This window comes from Mastomys coucha, unplaced genomic scaffold (genome assembly GCF_008632895.1).
Source record: "Mastomys coucha isolate ucsf_1 unplaced genomic scaffold, UCSF_Mcou_1 pScaffold2, whole genome shotgun sequence".
NCBI classification, from domain to species: domain Eukaryota; kingdom Metazoa; phylum Chordata; class Mammalia; order Rodentia; family Muridae; genus Mastomys; species Mastomys coucha.
The window spans coordinates 755920-770281 of record NW_022196902.1 but is presented as its reverse complement, the minus strand read 5'-3'; the positions used below and the strand labels follow the sequence as shown (position 1 = coordinate 770281).

Genomic DNA, 14362 nt, shown 5'->3' with positions numbered 1-14362 from the left:
GTTGCCCTGGCGACAGGTCTGTGGACCCGCCCACATATCTGCTGCAGGCAGGTTCTGGATGCTAACAACCCCTTTGCCCATTTTCTATGTGACCACATAAAGAAGTGGGGAAGCAAGACTCTATAAACCTGACCCCCTGTTTATCTTAAAGATTTTATCAGCATCAATATATGACTCACTATTGGGACAACTATGCCTCTGTACTGTATGTTTCCAAGTATAATCACTGCCACCCTCTACAGATAGAAGCGGCCACCAGCCCTTTAGTGTTCAGAGTCTCTGTCAGTCAGATGCTGGAGCCCAGGGGTGGCACTGTCACAAAATTGCTGGTGACAGAAGTTCGGTCGTTTGGCTCTCTCTAGGCTTCTCTGGACTAGAACCCCAGACAACCAAGGCACATAATCCCAGCCATTATTGCCCCAAATGGAGCCCACATCTGAAGTTTGCCTCTTTCGGGGGAGAACGATGAGAGCATGGCATTTCAGTTATTCAAATCCTACCAAAAATATACCTTCGCCTGCGCTGCCATTGAAGGAAGTTATATCTTTTTTGGCTTTAAAGCATATTGCAGTTGTATTCTGGACTTGACTTTGCTCCTGAAATTTTTATGATGTTGTTTATTGAAAATTGGTACCATCATCTAAAAGCTTTTATCGGATGTCCAGATCCCCACGGTGATTTCCTAAGCGTGGCTCAATTCAAATAAAAATGCCATCATCTCCAAAGAAGACTTGGATGAAATGCATGTCTGGCACTGGGTGTGCATTATTCACACAGAGAGGCTTCCGTCTAGAAATTTAGACTGGGTAATAGACTACCGAGAGCAGACTTGATAGAACCTTCGTCTCCCTGGCAGGCTTCAGGTGATTGAAGCTCTTTACAACACGGAGGAAGTGACTCGAAGCTCAGCAATTATTCCTGTGGCGTGAGCGTCCATGGCACCTGTAAAAAGAGTGGCCAGAATCACACTGGTTTCTAGCTTAAGCTTTCAGATCTATGAAGGGCAAAATCACCCCATTTCAATCAGTGTGCATGAGGCTTTGGTGTAGACTTGACATGTTTCCAAAAGGTTGAGCAAGGCCCCCTCAACAGACCTCAGTGGAGCAGATAGCAGGGACAGCCCTCGCACATTGCCTGTGGTGTGGCGACCTTTCACTCCCTCAGCTCCCAAAAGTATCACAGGAATCAATAGCATGTCAAAGAGGAAGCCCAAAGGAATAAAAACCAAGGTTGCCTCCAGGCATGGGCTGACAGCAACATGGTGAGCGGTAGTGAAGCCATTCCACTCTGGGGAAGAACCAGCCTGTGCCTACCAGGAATGGATTTATGAGTAAAGGCTAGAGGTATGCCGATGCCAGCTCAGGCCCTGTGGGACCCCGCACTTCTGGCCTCTGGAGAAGTGCAGCAACACAGGCAGCCTGCAGCTGGGGGCTTACTTACAAAGCTACAGCCTCAGGAGATGAAGAACAATGCCCCAGACTTGCAGCTGGGAGCAGGATGGTTTGCCGCTTCAGGACAGGTGTGCCCTCTGCTCTTTGTTCCCACTCGTAGGCTGAGAAGTACTAACGCCTGGTTCAGGACTAAGGGCTCACGGATCCAGAAGGTGGTAACCACGAAACTAATAAGGAAGGACAAAAAAGGGAGAGAAATGGGAGAAAGAGAGGCAGGATCAGGAAAAAGAGACTGTCCCACTTAAAATGGGCCACAGACTACACATTCTAAGGCCTATGGAGAGTCAATATTAGTACTGAGCAGAGGCCTCACAAGCTAGACAAGCGCTCCAATGCTGGGCTGTATCCCAACCCTCTTTTCACCTTGTATTTTGAGACAAGGTCTCACTTAGTTACCCAGGCTGACCTTGAACTTACTCTAGAGCCCAGGCAAGCTTTGAACTTGGAACCTGCCTCACCCTTCGACACAGCTGAGAATACAGGCCTTTGCCACCAGCGCCAGCTTAAACCTCTTTTTGCTCAGCATTCTTTCAACCAGCTCCTAAATTCAGTCTTTCCATTTTATGATTCCGTAAAATTTACACTTGTCATGTTTTTGCCAGGACGTTTCTTGTCTGAGGAAGGTCCTTTAGAAGCCCAGAGTATCTAATGGTTTTATAAGTAACTCCTACCAGGGCTGACCTCTGTTAAAAGATATTCTTTGTGTGAATGTTTGAGACAGATGCAGAAGGAAAAAGGTTATCAGCCAAGATCACTATAATTATGAGGTTTAGTGACTGTTAATGTATTCCACTTTACCTTTGAAAATGTTTATACAAAACTGGGTCAGGATCGGTGGTTTAGACTAGAATCTGTAGACACTGATTTGCCTAATAAAGTAACCACATACACTGGCAAAAGTCTGCATAGCTGGTTGCCCTTCCTACCCTAGAGCCTGGAGCAGCACTTGGATGTGGCAGGTAGCACTCCTGAAGATTTTGACAGCTCGGGTAGGAAAGCCGGCTCAGCACCCCACCTTTCGGCAGTGTGCCTCTCTTAATGCCAGATTGGGGTCTCTAGCTTTTTATAGACTCAGAGGACCTCCATTCATTCATAGTGGATAATGACAACTAAAACAATCAATAAATTAGTACACTTCATTAGAAATATGCAGTAGTAACATTATAGAAACTATTATTTGTGTGTGTGATCTGGTATGTGACTATGTGTATCTGTATGGGGGGAGGGGAGGAGGGAGGGAGAGAGAAAGAGAGAGAGGGAGGGGGGGTGGGTGGAAGAGAGAGAAGTGTATGGGGTTTGAAGTGTACATGTGGAGGTCAGGAGTTAAACTCAGATTGTCAGCCAATCACACATGACCTTACATACTAAACCATCTCACTGGGCTTTAAATTTCTTTTCAATAAAAGATGCCATGTTGTGTGTGCATTCACACACAAAGGTCAGAGGTCAACATCAGGTGTCTTCCTCAATCACTCTGCACCACATTTCTCTCAGCCGCTGGAGCTCACTGGTAGGCTAAACTGCTGACCGTCAGATACCCAGCAACCCTTTGTCCCTGCCTTCCAGCCCTGAGAGCATGGGCCACCACACCCAACTTTTTACACAGTTCTTGGGATTCTAGGGCTGCTACAGAGCTCTTAACACTGTATGTGGAAGAAGGCTGCTCTTCACTCTGTTAACTTGGGTTAGGTGACGCCACTCTTCTGAGAGGTTAGGTGGGAATAACAGAACCCTTGGTAGCCTGTACCCCACCTAGGAAGGACAAAGGAGATGCGCCTGTAGTTGGTGGTGGTGTTGCTGTTCTCTTTTATTCTGTGAGGCACACTGTAATCCTAGGAATGAAGAGTCGTGACTCAAGTTAATGAGATGGTACTTCCTCAGCCCTACAGTCACCCACCCCCACAGGTGGAGGGGGGCAGTACTGGGTGGAGCCCAAGAGCCTAATGTCCACACTACAGCCGCCACTGTAGGCAGTTGGCACGTTGAGGCAGATATACACAGTATGAGGTCAGTGGTGCCCAGAAAATGCCCAGAATCCAGGAGATGGCCATTTCAAGAGCTTCTGCTGTTAACCAAGCCTGACGATGGGCATGATATTCAGGGGCGAGAATTGGTTCCTCACCTGGAAGGCAGGGAGGAGGAGCTGATGAAGCAAAGAACTCTCTTGTAGAATCTACAGCAGTGGTTCTCAACCTTCCTAAAGCTGTGACCCTTTAGTGGAGCTCCTTATGCTGAAGTTACCCTCAAACAGAAAATTATTGTTTTTGCTACCTCATAACTGTAATTCTGCTACTGTTAGAATTTGAATATGTTTCAAATATATACATATATACATATATATATATATGTATATAATCTGATATGCAGGATATCTGATATTTGACCCCCATGAAGGGTCATTTGACTTCCTAAAGTAGTCACGATGCACAGGTTGAGAGTCACTGATCTAGAGGAACCAGGGGTACAAAGAAGATTTCTAGGACAGAAGCTGGGGCACAAGCTGTAAAACAGAATCATATTGCACCAAACACCGGGCAGAAATGGTATGCAGAGATAGGTCACGTGAATGACCAAATGATCGTGGGCTTGGTTTGTTGGCAAGAGATTTTCAAATTTTGAACCTTTACATCAGGTAAGGTATTACACAATGCCCAAATGATAGACGCGAGCAAAAGATAATTCGTCTTGAGGAATGCAGGGATCCTGATCTCCTGCCCGTTCCCCATTTTCCTGGCCCTTCTGTGTACTTGACTTGTTTTAGTGGTCTTAGGTCTCTCATTTTTTAGGCCCAGTTTTAGCCATAGAACTGGAGAGAGTTCAGTGACCCTGGCTAAACATTCCAGAAGCAATTGAGTTTACTGCCAGACTCCCTGAACTTAATTTTTCAACAAGATAAAAAAAAAAAGTAAAGTTCCCAGAATACGTCTCATTCATGCCACAAGAGTTTATGACTATGGTGCTAGATGTTCAGTAAAGGTTTGCTTCTCCTCTGCTTTCTCTCCTTTTCTTCCCCACATTATTGCTATTTTGTTGAGTCAATGAATGCATATCCAGGAGTCACACTGAGTCAGATCTCTTAGTATACACACATTAATTTATGAGGCTATTCCCACCCAAGAGTCCATTTCTGTAGGTAGAAGTCAGGAGAGAAAGCCAATAAGAGTGTAGGTTCTTTACATGCCTTGAGAGTGTGAATTTCCTCAGTGGCACAGAAGAAGGTGACAGTAAGGTCCACTCTATCATGTTTGACCCAGGGAGTGGCACTATTGGGAGGTGTGACCTTATTGGAGTAGGTGTGTCACTACAAGTGTGGGCTTAAGACCCTCATCCTAGCTGCCAGGAAGTCAGTCTTCCACTAACAACCTCCAGATGAAGATGTGGAACTCTCAGCTCCTCCAGCCCCATGTCTGCCTGGATGCAGCCATACTCCCACCCTGATGAGAATGGACTGAACCTCTGAACCTGTAAGCCAGCCCCAATTAAATGATGTCCTTTATAAGAGTTGCCTTGGTCATGGTGTCTGTTCACAGCAGTAAAACCCTAACCAAGACAATCATGAATGTCAGAGAAGAGAGCAGTCATCCTGGTTACACAGTGTGTGGCTCTATCCCTGCTGAACAAGATGGTTATCATAGTTGAGACATTCACCTCAAGTAGATGCTGCTGATGATCCAGGAGATCCCGGAACCAACTAAGAACAGGTGATCAGAGCCTCTGTCTGTCATCCAGTCACAAGACAATGTCTTGCTCTCTTCCTGTGCCATAGATACAAGACAGACCCTCTGCCTGCTCCTGTATCTGTGGAGACCTCAGCATCTATCTTGTTCATACCATGCTCATCTCTTGTCTTCTGTCTGTAGTGGTCCTTCTGAATATTACATGATAGCTACTTTTGATCTTGGTTGTGAACTTGAAGCCTCAGGAGGAAGAATCCGTCCTCCCAGCAGGAATTCTATCCCAAATGATGACTAACCCCAAATGCAACTGGCATTCCTTAGACATTTAAGAGAGTGGCTAGGTCACCCTCATAGGTTTCACTTATGTTTGGCAAGAGGAGGACGTCTTCTTGATTGGGGCTGCGCTAAGAAAGTGTGTGAAAGGCCCAGAATATAGCTGCTCCTCACTGTTTCTTGAAGGTTTGAATTTCATGTACCTTTCTAAAATGCAGCGAGAGGCCAGAGTTGCTCACTGAGTCTATATGTACTGTTTTCCCATGTTGCCTTATCTGGAACTTCTGCCTCGGCATGCTTCCTCGATTCTCTGAGTTATGGACCAAGGCTGCAGCTGGGTCCTTGCTGGTGAGGCAGCTCGTGCTGTGCAGCTGATGAACTGACTGATTTAGTGAGAGGAGATTTTCCTGTTGGCTTGCCATAGGCATGAGAGAAAAAGATTTCCCACCAAGGCCAGAAAGTATATTCAAATAAAAAAAAAACACATTTAATATTTATAGACATTTTTACATGTAAAAATGTTGTAGTATGATTTGAACCAAAATGTATTTATCTTAGTTAGGGTTTTAATTCTGTGAGGAGACACCATGACCAAGGCAACTTGTATGGGGGACAACATATAATTGGGGTTGGCTTACAGAGTCAGAGGTTCAGTCCATTATCATCAAGGCAGGAGTATGGCAGCATCCAGGCAGGCATGGTACGGGAGAAGCTGAGAGTTCTACATCTTTATCTGAAGGTTCCTAGAAGACTGGTTGCCAGGCAGCTAGGGTGAGGGTCTTAAAGCCCACACCCAGAATGACACACTTCCCCCAACAAGGCCACACCTCCTAATAGTGCCACTCCCTGGGCCAAACATATCCAAACCACCACAGTATTAGATTTTTGATTATCTTTCTGTATTAAAGCAACAGAAAGATAAAGTCAATTTGGGGTCTTAAATTGGAGATGGATACTGGTTACTTTTCTGTGACTGTGGTCTAACACCATGACCAAGCATAACTCACAGCAGAAAGAGTTTATTTGGTGTCACAGTTCCAGAGGGGAGGACTCCACCATGGCGGGATAGATAGCATGGCAGGAAGCAGTGGACCAGCCAGCAGGAACAGGGAGTCGAGAACTCCCATCTTGAAATGCACGCACAAAGTGGAAAGAGCTAACTGGAAGTGGCATGGGACTTTTCTTCTCAGAAGCACCCCAGGTGACTTGCTTCCTCCAGGAAGGCCACACCCCCAGACTTCCCTAAACAGTGCTAACAACTGGTATTCAAATTCCTGAGGCTAAGGATAGGGGATAGGGAGCCTTCTCATTTAAACCACTACAAAGAACAATGTTATTGTTATTGTTGCTGTTGTTGTTGTTGTTGATGTTTGGCTTTTTGAGACAGGTCTCACCATGTAGCCCAGGCTAGCCTCAGACTCTAATGCTCCTCCTGCCTTGGCCTCTTTCGTTTTCTCTTGTATTGCTTTACTGAGGTTGTTGTTTTGGTTGCTTGTTTTTCAGCTGCATATTAGTGATGACAGGGAGGAGAGAAAGGTAGTTCTGGTGACTCATTGTTAGGGTGTTTGTTGTTGTTGTTGTTGTTGTTTGTTTTGTGTTCTTCTTTCTCGAGACAGGGTTTTTCTGTGTAGCCCTGGCTGTCCTAAAACTCACTCTGTAGACCAGGCTGGCCTGGAACTCAGAGATCCACCTGCCTCTGTCTCCTGAATGTTGTGATTAAAGGTGTGCGCCACCAATGTTTCCTATATAACAAGGGAACCTCTTCTTTCTCCTCCCCCTCTCTTTCTCTCTCTCTCTTCCTCCTTTCCTCTGCCTCCCTCCCCATGGTGGCATCCTCATTCTTTGGGACCCATGAATGACCCCTCAGAGCAGCTTCCCCACAAACCTGCCTCATTGTGTATTCTAATGCTGCCTGAGCTGACTCATTGCACCAGCAGAGAAATAACTTATCATAGCTCTTCATATTACACGATCTTACTATGCTTCCACTCACTTGCATTCCTTTCTCCTTCAGTGTTATGTGCAGTTTTAAAACAATGACTTCTGGCCAACTCAGAGAAAACAAGAAAAATATGGAAATTATGAAATGTTTAATTTGTGTTTTGTGAAAAACGCAGCTGGTTGGAAACAAACTAATAACATTGAGCAAAAGCAGGCAAAATCCCCCACGCCCTCCCCTCTCCCCGCAGAGCTTTGACATTCATCTCAGCTTACTTCCTACATGAAAGCCACAAAACAATGTAAATTTAAAAAGAAAAAATGTTCTAATATAGATTTAAGAGAGATTGGGGGTGGTTCTTCCCACTCTCAAATTACAGACGTCAGAGGAGAGTTCACCAGTAAAGGACATGCAGAAGGGCGATTTCTTGTGTGGGCTCTAACAGAGGTGTTAGAAACAGGAAAAGGAGGAATGTTGGAGGCCATTCACCAAGGCGCTAAAGCATCCGTGACCCACAGGTGGGCAGTGGCAGCCAGAGTACACATTTGATGGGTTAGTCAACTTAGATAAGTGGAATGGATGTGATCTAAGTTTTATTGCAAACATTGCCTCATAAGCCTTTTATTTAAAACCTTATAAAAGAAAAAAATGACCCGGACTGGAAGAATCAACCGGGACTTCTCAGAGAAGTTTCATGGACTCCAAGGGGCAGGTGGCCAGACACCCTCATTTCTCACTCTATGCTCAGGTCCTGCCAGAATCACATCACCAGTGACACATTCCTCCCAGAGGGGGTAGGAAGTATCCTTTGGAGCTGGTCTGCACACAGCTCTTCAGAAAGTATGACCACTAGGAAGTAGCTCCTTGATCTACTGCAAGTGCCCATGGAGCAGTGCATGCCAACACCTGCAGTATCTACTTTGGTGTCTGCATCATCCTTTGTACCACCTCTGAGACCCTGACTATATGATGGCATCACTCTGCCTTTGCTGGGACCAATATTCCTATTTGCTGGGGGAACTAGTTCAGCGCAGCTCTGAAGTCCTAGTTTGCTTTGGTTGCTCCAGTAAACAGTCTGATGTACAGCAACTTGGAAGGAAAGGGTTCACTGGCTTCCACCCCTACATCAGAGTCATCACTGGGAGGAGTCAGGGCAGGAACAGAAGCCTGTTCAGGGGCTCAGGTCAACCCAGTTCAAAATGCACTCAGGGTCGGAGCTTCTTGGACCCACTTAATCCATGTGCTGCCCACTTTTCTGTCATTGTAACAAAGTCCCCGAGAGAAACACTTAACAGAAAGAAATGTTTAGTTTGGTTCAGGAACGCTCTGAGGTTTGAGTCCAAGGCTAGGGACCTGTAGTGAGGTAGAACATTACAATGAGAGGGTATAGAGGAGCAAGCCCCTCACCTTAGGGCATCCAGAAAACAGAGAGATGGTGGGGAAGGGTCTAGGGTCCCAAAATACCCTTCCACGACGCATTCCAGATGACCTACATCCTCCAACTAGACTCAGGGACCAAGCTTTGTCAATATGTGAATGTCTGAGGGACATGAATTTCATTTTGGACTGTCAGGATAAGTGACTGAGGTGCATATTTTATATATCAAAGCAGACCTGGTCTCCAGGTTCTCCCAGCACCCCTCAGTCCCTACCTGGCATACCCTGCTCCCAACCCTGAACTTTCCTTCCCCCAGAGGCTCCTCCCTATATAATCCAGACATTTTGGTTGCCCTTTTCCCCCTCTCTCTCTCCTCTCTGTGCTCTTTCTTTCTCTCTCTTCTTCCCCTCTTCTCCCTTCCTATGGCAACTTCCCAGCTTTTTTCCTTGGAGCCAGGCATCTTGCCCGCCCCAGAGCAGCTTCCCAACAAACTTGCATTTAACTTAATCTAATCTGGCTTGAATTGGCTCATTTCACTGGTGGAAAAATAGCTCATCAAACTAGGAAGACAGTGTTATATAGGAAGACCTTCTGGGAGAGGGGAAGCCCATATCCTTGGGTAGAAAGTTCAGGGCTGAGGGCAGAGTAGGTCATCCATGTCCTGCAACCAGTAGGGAGTGAGGGATGCTGGGAGAACCTAGAGTCCAGGTTGGCTCTGGTATGTAAAATATGCTCCTTAGCCCTTTGTCTGTCTGCATCCCAACACTGGATGGTAAATAAAATAATATTACTTGAATGTGTGGGGCAAATATTGTTCCCATTTTACAGATGAGGAACTTGAGCCTGTGAGACAAATATTTGCCCAGGACCCACTACTAGCAAGTGGTACCTTCAGGAGCTGCCAACATCAGCACTTTCCCGAAACAGTCTTCTATGAGAGGTAGAAATGTATTGACAGAAAACACTGAATGAGGGCACTTAATTACACATAATTTTTGAATCAAAGAATAGCTACCTTTTCTAGTTCTTTGCCATACATCACCTGGTTTAGGGGACCAGACACATCCATCCTACAAATGAGGAAACTGGGGCTCAGGGGCATGGTAATTTTGATAAGGATACATAGCTACTGAAGACCTGAGACCAGAACTCAGATTTCCTTCTAACTACCAAAACTATAAGCAACAAAAATATATAAGCCATTTTGGGGGAATATATTGGACTTTTAAACTAAATGCTTATACAATTTGTTTAGAGTAAATCCCAGGTAGGTTAGATTCTTATAGATTTGAGTGTAGAAAGAATCACCAGTTATCTCAGTGCTGTCTTTGAAGTATTTTCTATTTCCCTAATGCTGTGAAATTTTTAACAGAGTCAAGTCCTGTGCCTAAGACCGCATTGTAAAACAGTGCTAGTCTTAGGCAGTAGAGGACTTCACAAGGAGCGGACAATTCAAAGTCCAGAGGCACAAGTCAAGTCAACTTGACTTTAGATCTTCCCACTCTAAATTAAAGAAAATTTAGGGAGCTGAAGAGATGGCTCAGTGGTTGAGAGTACTGGCTGCTCTTCCAGAAGTCGTGTGTTCCATACCCAACAACTCTATGGTGGCTCACAACCATCTATAATGTGATCTAATGCCTCCTTCTGGCATTTAGGTGTACATACATAAAAGAAGTCTTTTTAAAAAGAAAGTTTAGGGGTAAGTTTTAAAGATTTTTATAAAAATGCACTCTTATGCATTTATCGTCTACATGCAAAGAAAAAGGAACAACCCCTCACACTCGCAACCTCCACCCCAGTCAGAATGGCTGCCGTAAGGAGAACAGATGCTGGCAAGGTTGTGGGGAAAGGGGAAGTCTACACACTGCTGATGAGAATGTGGTGCAGCCGTGGCAGAAGTCAGTATGGAGTTCCTCAGAAAACTAAAATTAGCACTGCCCCGTGGCACAGCGCACCATGCACGGGCAGATACTCAAAGGAATCAAAGGTATCGTCACACATACCATTGGACTTTCTGTGGGTACATCCATGCTTATTGCTACACATCTTATAATAACCAAGAGATGCAGCCAAGATGCAGACTTGGCTTGGTGCAGCTTGAAGGTCTAGAAATAGATAAACAAGGGGAAAAAATGTGATAGGCTAAATGGGCACACGTGCCCACACAGATATACATGTTTGCATATACCTAGATGTGTGCACACACATACACACACACACACACACACACACACAGGATTTTATTCAACCATTATGAAGAATGAAGTAAGGTCATTTGCCAGAAAATGGGTGGAACCAGAGATCAGCAGGAATCAAGCGGAACAAGCCTGACTCGGGAAGACTAAAATTATACCATGCTTTCCCTCATACGCAAGATGTAGATTTAAGTATGAATGTGTGTGTGCATATAGGATATGAAAATAGAAGGGCTTATGGATTGATGGAAGGAGTTCTAAATGGACACAGAAACAAGGAGTGTAGCCTGGGAAGAAAGGCAAAATACAGCATATTTTTCCTTCATCTGCTGAATCTAGATTTAATACATGCAAATGTGTGTACATGTTGGGAGGGAGAGAAGCAAAAGGGAGACTCTGAGAAGGAATTAAAAGTGACGAGAAGTAGGTGACGAACAGGAGCGAGACACATGTTATACATATAAGGAAATCTCAACAAAACTAAGATTTACACACTAAGCAAAAGAAAAAATCCTGAAATAAGGGTAAACCATTTCTACTTAAATCATTAAAACTAAAAGGAATGTTAGGAGAACTGGCTCCGCCGTCAAGAGCACTGGCTGCTGTGCCAGAGACCTGGGTTCATTTCCAGCATCCACATGGCAGCTCACAACCATCTGCAACTCCAGTTCTAGGCAGGGAATCCAAGTTCCTCTTAGCCTCTGTGGACTCCAGACATGCAAGTGGTGCACAAGCATATGTGTGGGTAAAACAGTCAGATGCAAAAGCAATAAAATAAAAAAAAAAAGTGAAAGGAATGGAAGAAAGATAAAATTGTGAGATCATTTTACAATACATATGTGCTAAAGGAAACTCATCACAAAGAGATGCCCCTAATAAAGTCATCCACCAAATATAAAAATCAGTACTTACAGGCAGGCTCTCTTGTCCCCAGAAACTGAGGGGCCCTTCAGAACAAGACACTGCCTGGAGATTCTGATTTCCTGGGGCTTAAGTCAGTCCTCAGGTGAACCACGCAACTGGTCGGGGCCTGGTTCCCAAAGGTCTTGGACAGAGCATCTCTGTCTACGTCTTGGAGTAGTGGGCACTGAGTGCTGCCTTTGACCTTCTGCCGGAGACATCTCTTATTTACTTCTTCCAAAGAATTTCCTTAGCAGGGCTGTAATGAGCACCATTCATCAGCCTAATGGGCTCAAATGGAACCCCTTGTAATCCCCCAGGATGTGCCTTGGTCTAAGAAAAGAAACCTAGTTAACTGCACTTTCTGAACTAGAAATTTATGATTTCCCATGGGTTGACCTTGCAGCGTTATTTGTGGAGTCCTATAGGAATGTAGCCTTCTAAACCCCATATCATACTAGCCCCCTCCCCTGTCCCCATCCAAGCAGCAAACTCCCTGCCTCTGCACCCTTCTGCTGTAGCCGGGACTGATGTAACTCCTCCCTCTCAGTTTTCATCCCACCGCTGGCTGTTGCAAACTCCTACGGAGCTAACAGAACCCATGTCTAGTCTCAAGGAAAAGAAAGTGGAGAACCCCACTGCTGCCTTGGAATATGATAGATGGCTTATGTTCTCAAACCCTGTCATTTTCTTACTTACATATAACCTTAGAAAATGTATAGCTTCTCTGAAATTTAGAAACTCTTTATGAGACCACTAGAGACTTCATAATTATTTATCAGATGTATGCATATGTAAAGAAGCCCACTTATAGAGGGGTAGCTAGAATGGTAAGTGATTGACTCAAAATTCATTAAGAATTAAAACTTACTGGATTAATTCCATAAACATTAATGGACAGTGAGCTGGCAGATAGCCAGCCAATGTGAAACACAAGAATTAGACATTTCCTTAGCATGCATATGACCCAACCAAAAGTCTCACCCTATAGGAGATGACGATGCAGGGTATTTAACCAAGTAGGCACATCCCAGCCTGCCCAAGCTTTGTATGTACCTGGCCAGTGTACACAGATACTGAAAAGCAAAGGGATCGTTTTCTTGGGAAGTCTGTGAGTTCTCTGTCTGCCTACGAGTTTCTAGTAAAAAGGTGTTAATTTTTTTAAAACTTCTGTGGCATTCAGCAAAGCTAAGACCACAAGGCTTCTCACTGCTGTGTCTTCTCTCCTAGGACATCAATGAGTGCATTCTGGAAAACTACCCGGAGTGTTCCAACCCCAGGTTGTTTTACATCATTCCGTACTTCTGTGGACAGCACCCCAGATGTAGGTAAGCATACAACCACACTGGGCAAGCTCCCTGCCACCCTGGCACTCTGCAAATCCTCTGCAGGCAGCCCCTCAACCTTGTGCGATTTAGTTCAGGATTGAAAAAGCTCTTCAAGAATACCATTTGCCAATCTGAGTGTTATACAGGGAATGCAAGCAGTGGTGGTTACCACGGAGATTGTTGCCCACCACCTTCTCCGCTCTGGCATGCTCCATCAGGTCCAGCACTCTGGAAACACACACTCAGCTTTGATGATACCTCTAATGAGATACAGACCACAAAGGTTCTCAACTTGTGGGTCAACTGACCATTTTATATGGGTCACCCACGGCCACCTGAACACACAGATGTTTACGATACAAGTCTTAACAGTAAGGAAATCACAATTGTGAAAGTAGCAACAAAAATGAATCTATGGTTGGGGTCACCACAGCATGAAGAACTGTATTAAACGGTCACAGCATTAGGAAGGTTGAGAACTGCTATAGAGAGAGGAGAGTACTTTCTAATGAGCGAGCTGGCCAACCTTGAACACAGAGCCTTCCTTACTCAGTGACTTACTGGGATAGGCAGGAAACCCCAGGGCAGGCACAAGCCTTCCTAATGCCCTCTTTTGCTGATACTGGAGTAACCATAGCTGAAATCAGATGTCTGCAAAGTACAGGTCTACAACCTAGAGCAGAAAGGGTTGCAACAATGAATCACTATGTGGCAGAACTAAACCTTGTTTTCCTTTGGGAAAACACCGACTAGAGTAGAGGGCGTTTGTGTTTCTGCATGGGAGCATAATTCAGTCTAAACTGTGACACATTCTTGGATTTTTTTGTTTTGCTTATGTTCTCATTTTTGTTTAATTGTGAGTGTTGTTTTGCTTAGCTTACACATGAAAGTCTACTTACAATGTAAATTGTAGGCATTATCAACACCCTGGGTTCGGGAAGTCTTTTCCTCATGTATTTACATTAATGATCAGTATCAGTCAGTATATCAGTCTGCTGCTGCGAGGAGCGACCTTGGATTGTCCAAATTCCCCCACATCACACCTATAAAGAAATGCCCTTCTTTCCCTTATGTAACCCAATCAAACAGAAGCAACAATGTTAATGCTTTATAAGGATGAGATGACCAGCAGTTGTTATGGGACACTAGTTTTGATCACTACAAAGTATTACCAGTGACTCTAACTTCATTAAATTTGTTCTACTTGGTTCTTCCATTAAA

General features: G+C 44.7%; 1 protein-coding gene and 1 long non-coding RNA gene across 2 annotated transcripts in view; one reads left to right on the top strand and one right to left on the bottom strand.

The window, feature by feature from the left end:
- Window positions 1-14362, top strand: part of Ust (uronyl 2-sulfotransferase) — a 298281-nt gene that overhangs the window by 241697 nt on the left and 42222 nt on the right. Inside the window, exon 6 of the mRNA XM_031380355.1 lies at window positions 13044-13141. Within this exon, the coding sequence (XP_031236215.1) occupies window positions 13044-13141 (98 nt within the window). The remainder of the gene's footprint in view (window positions 1-13043; window positions 13142-14362) is intronic.
- LOC116097748 lies at window positions 595-6088 on the bottom strand. Its single transcript, XR_004121544.1, has 3 exons — window positions 6040-6088; window positions 1441-1618; window positions 595-942 (listed from the first exon to the last, which is right to left on the bottom strand). It is a non-coding gene; the product is annotated as an uncharacterized LOC116097748 (long non-coding RNA).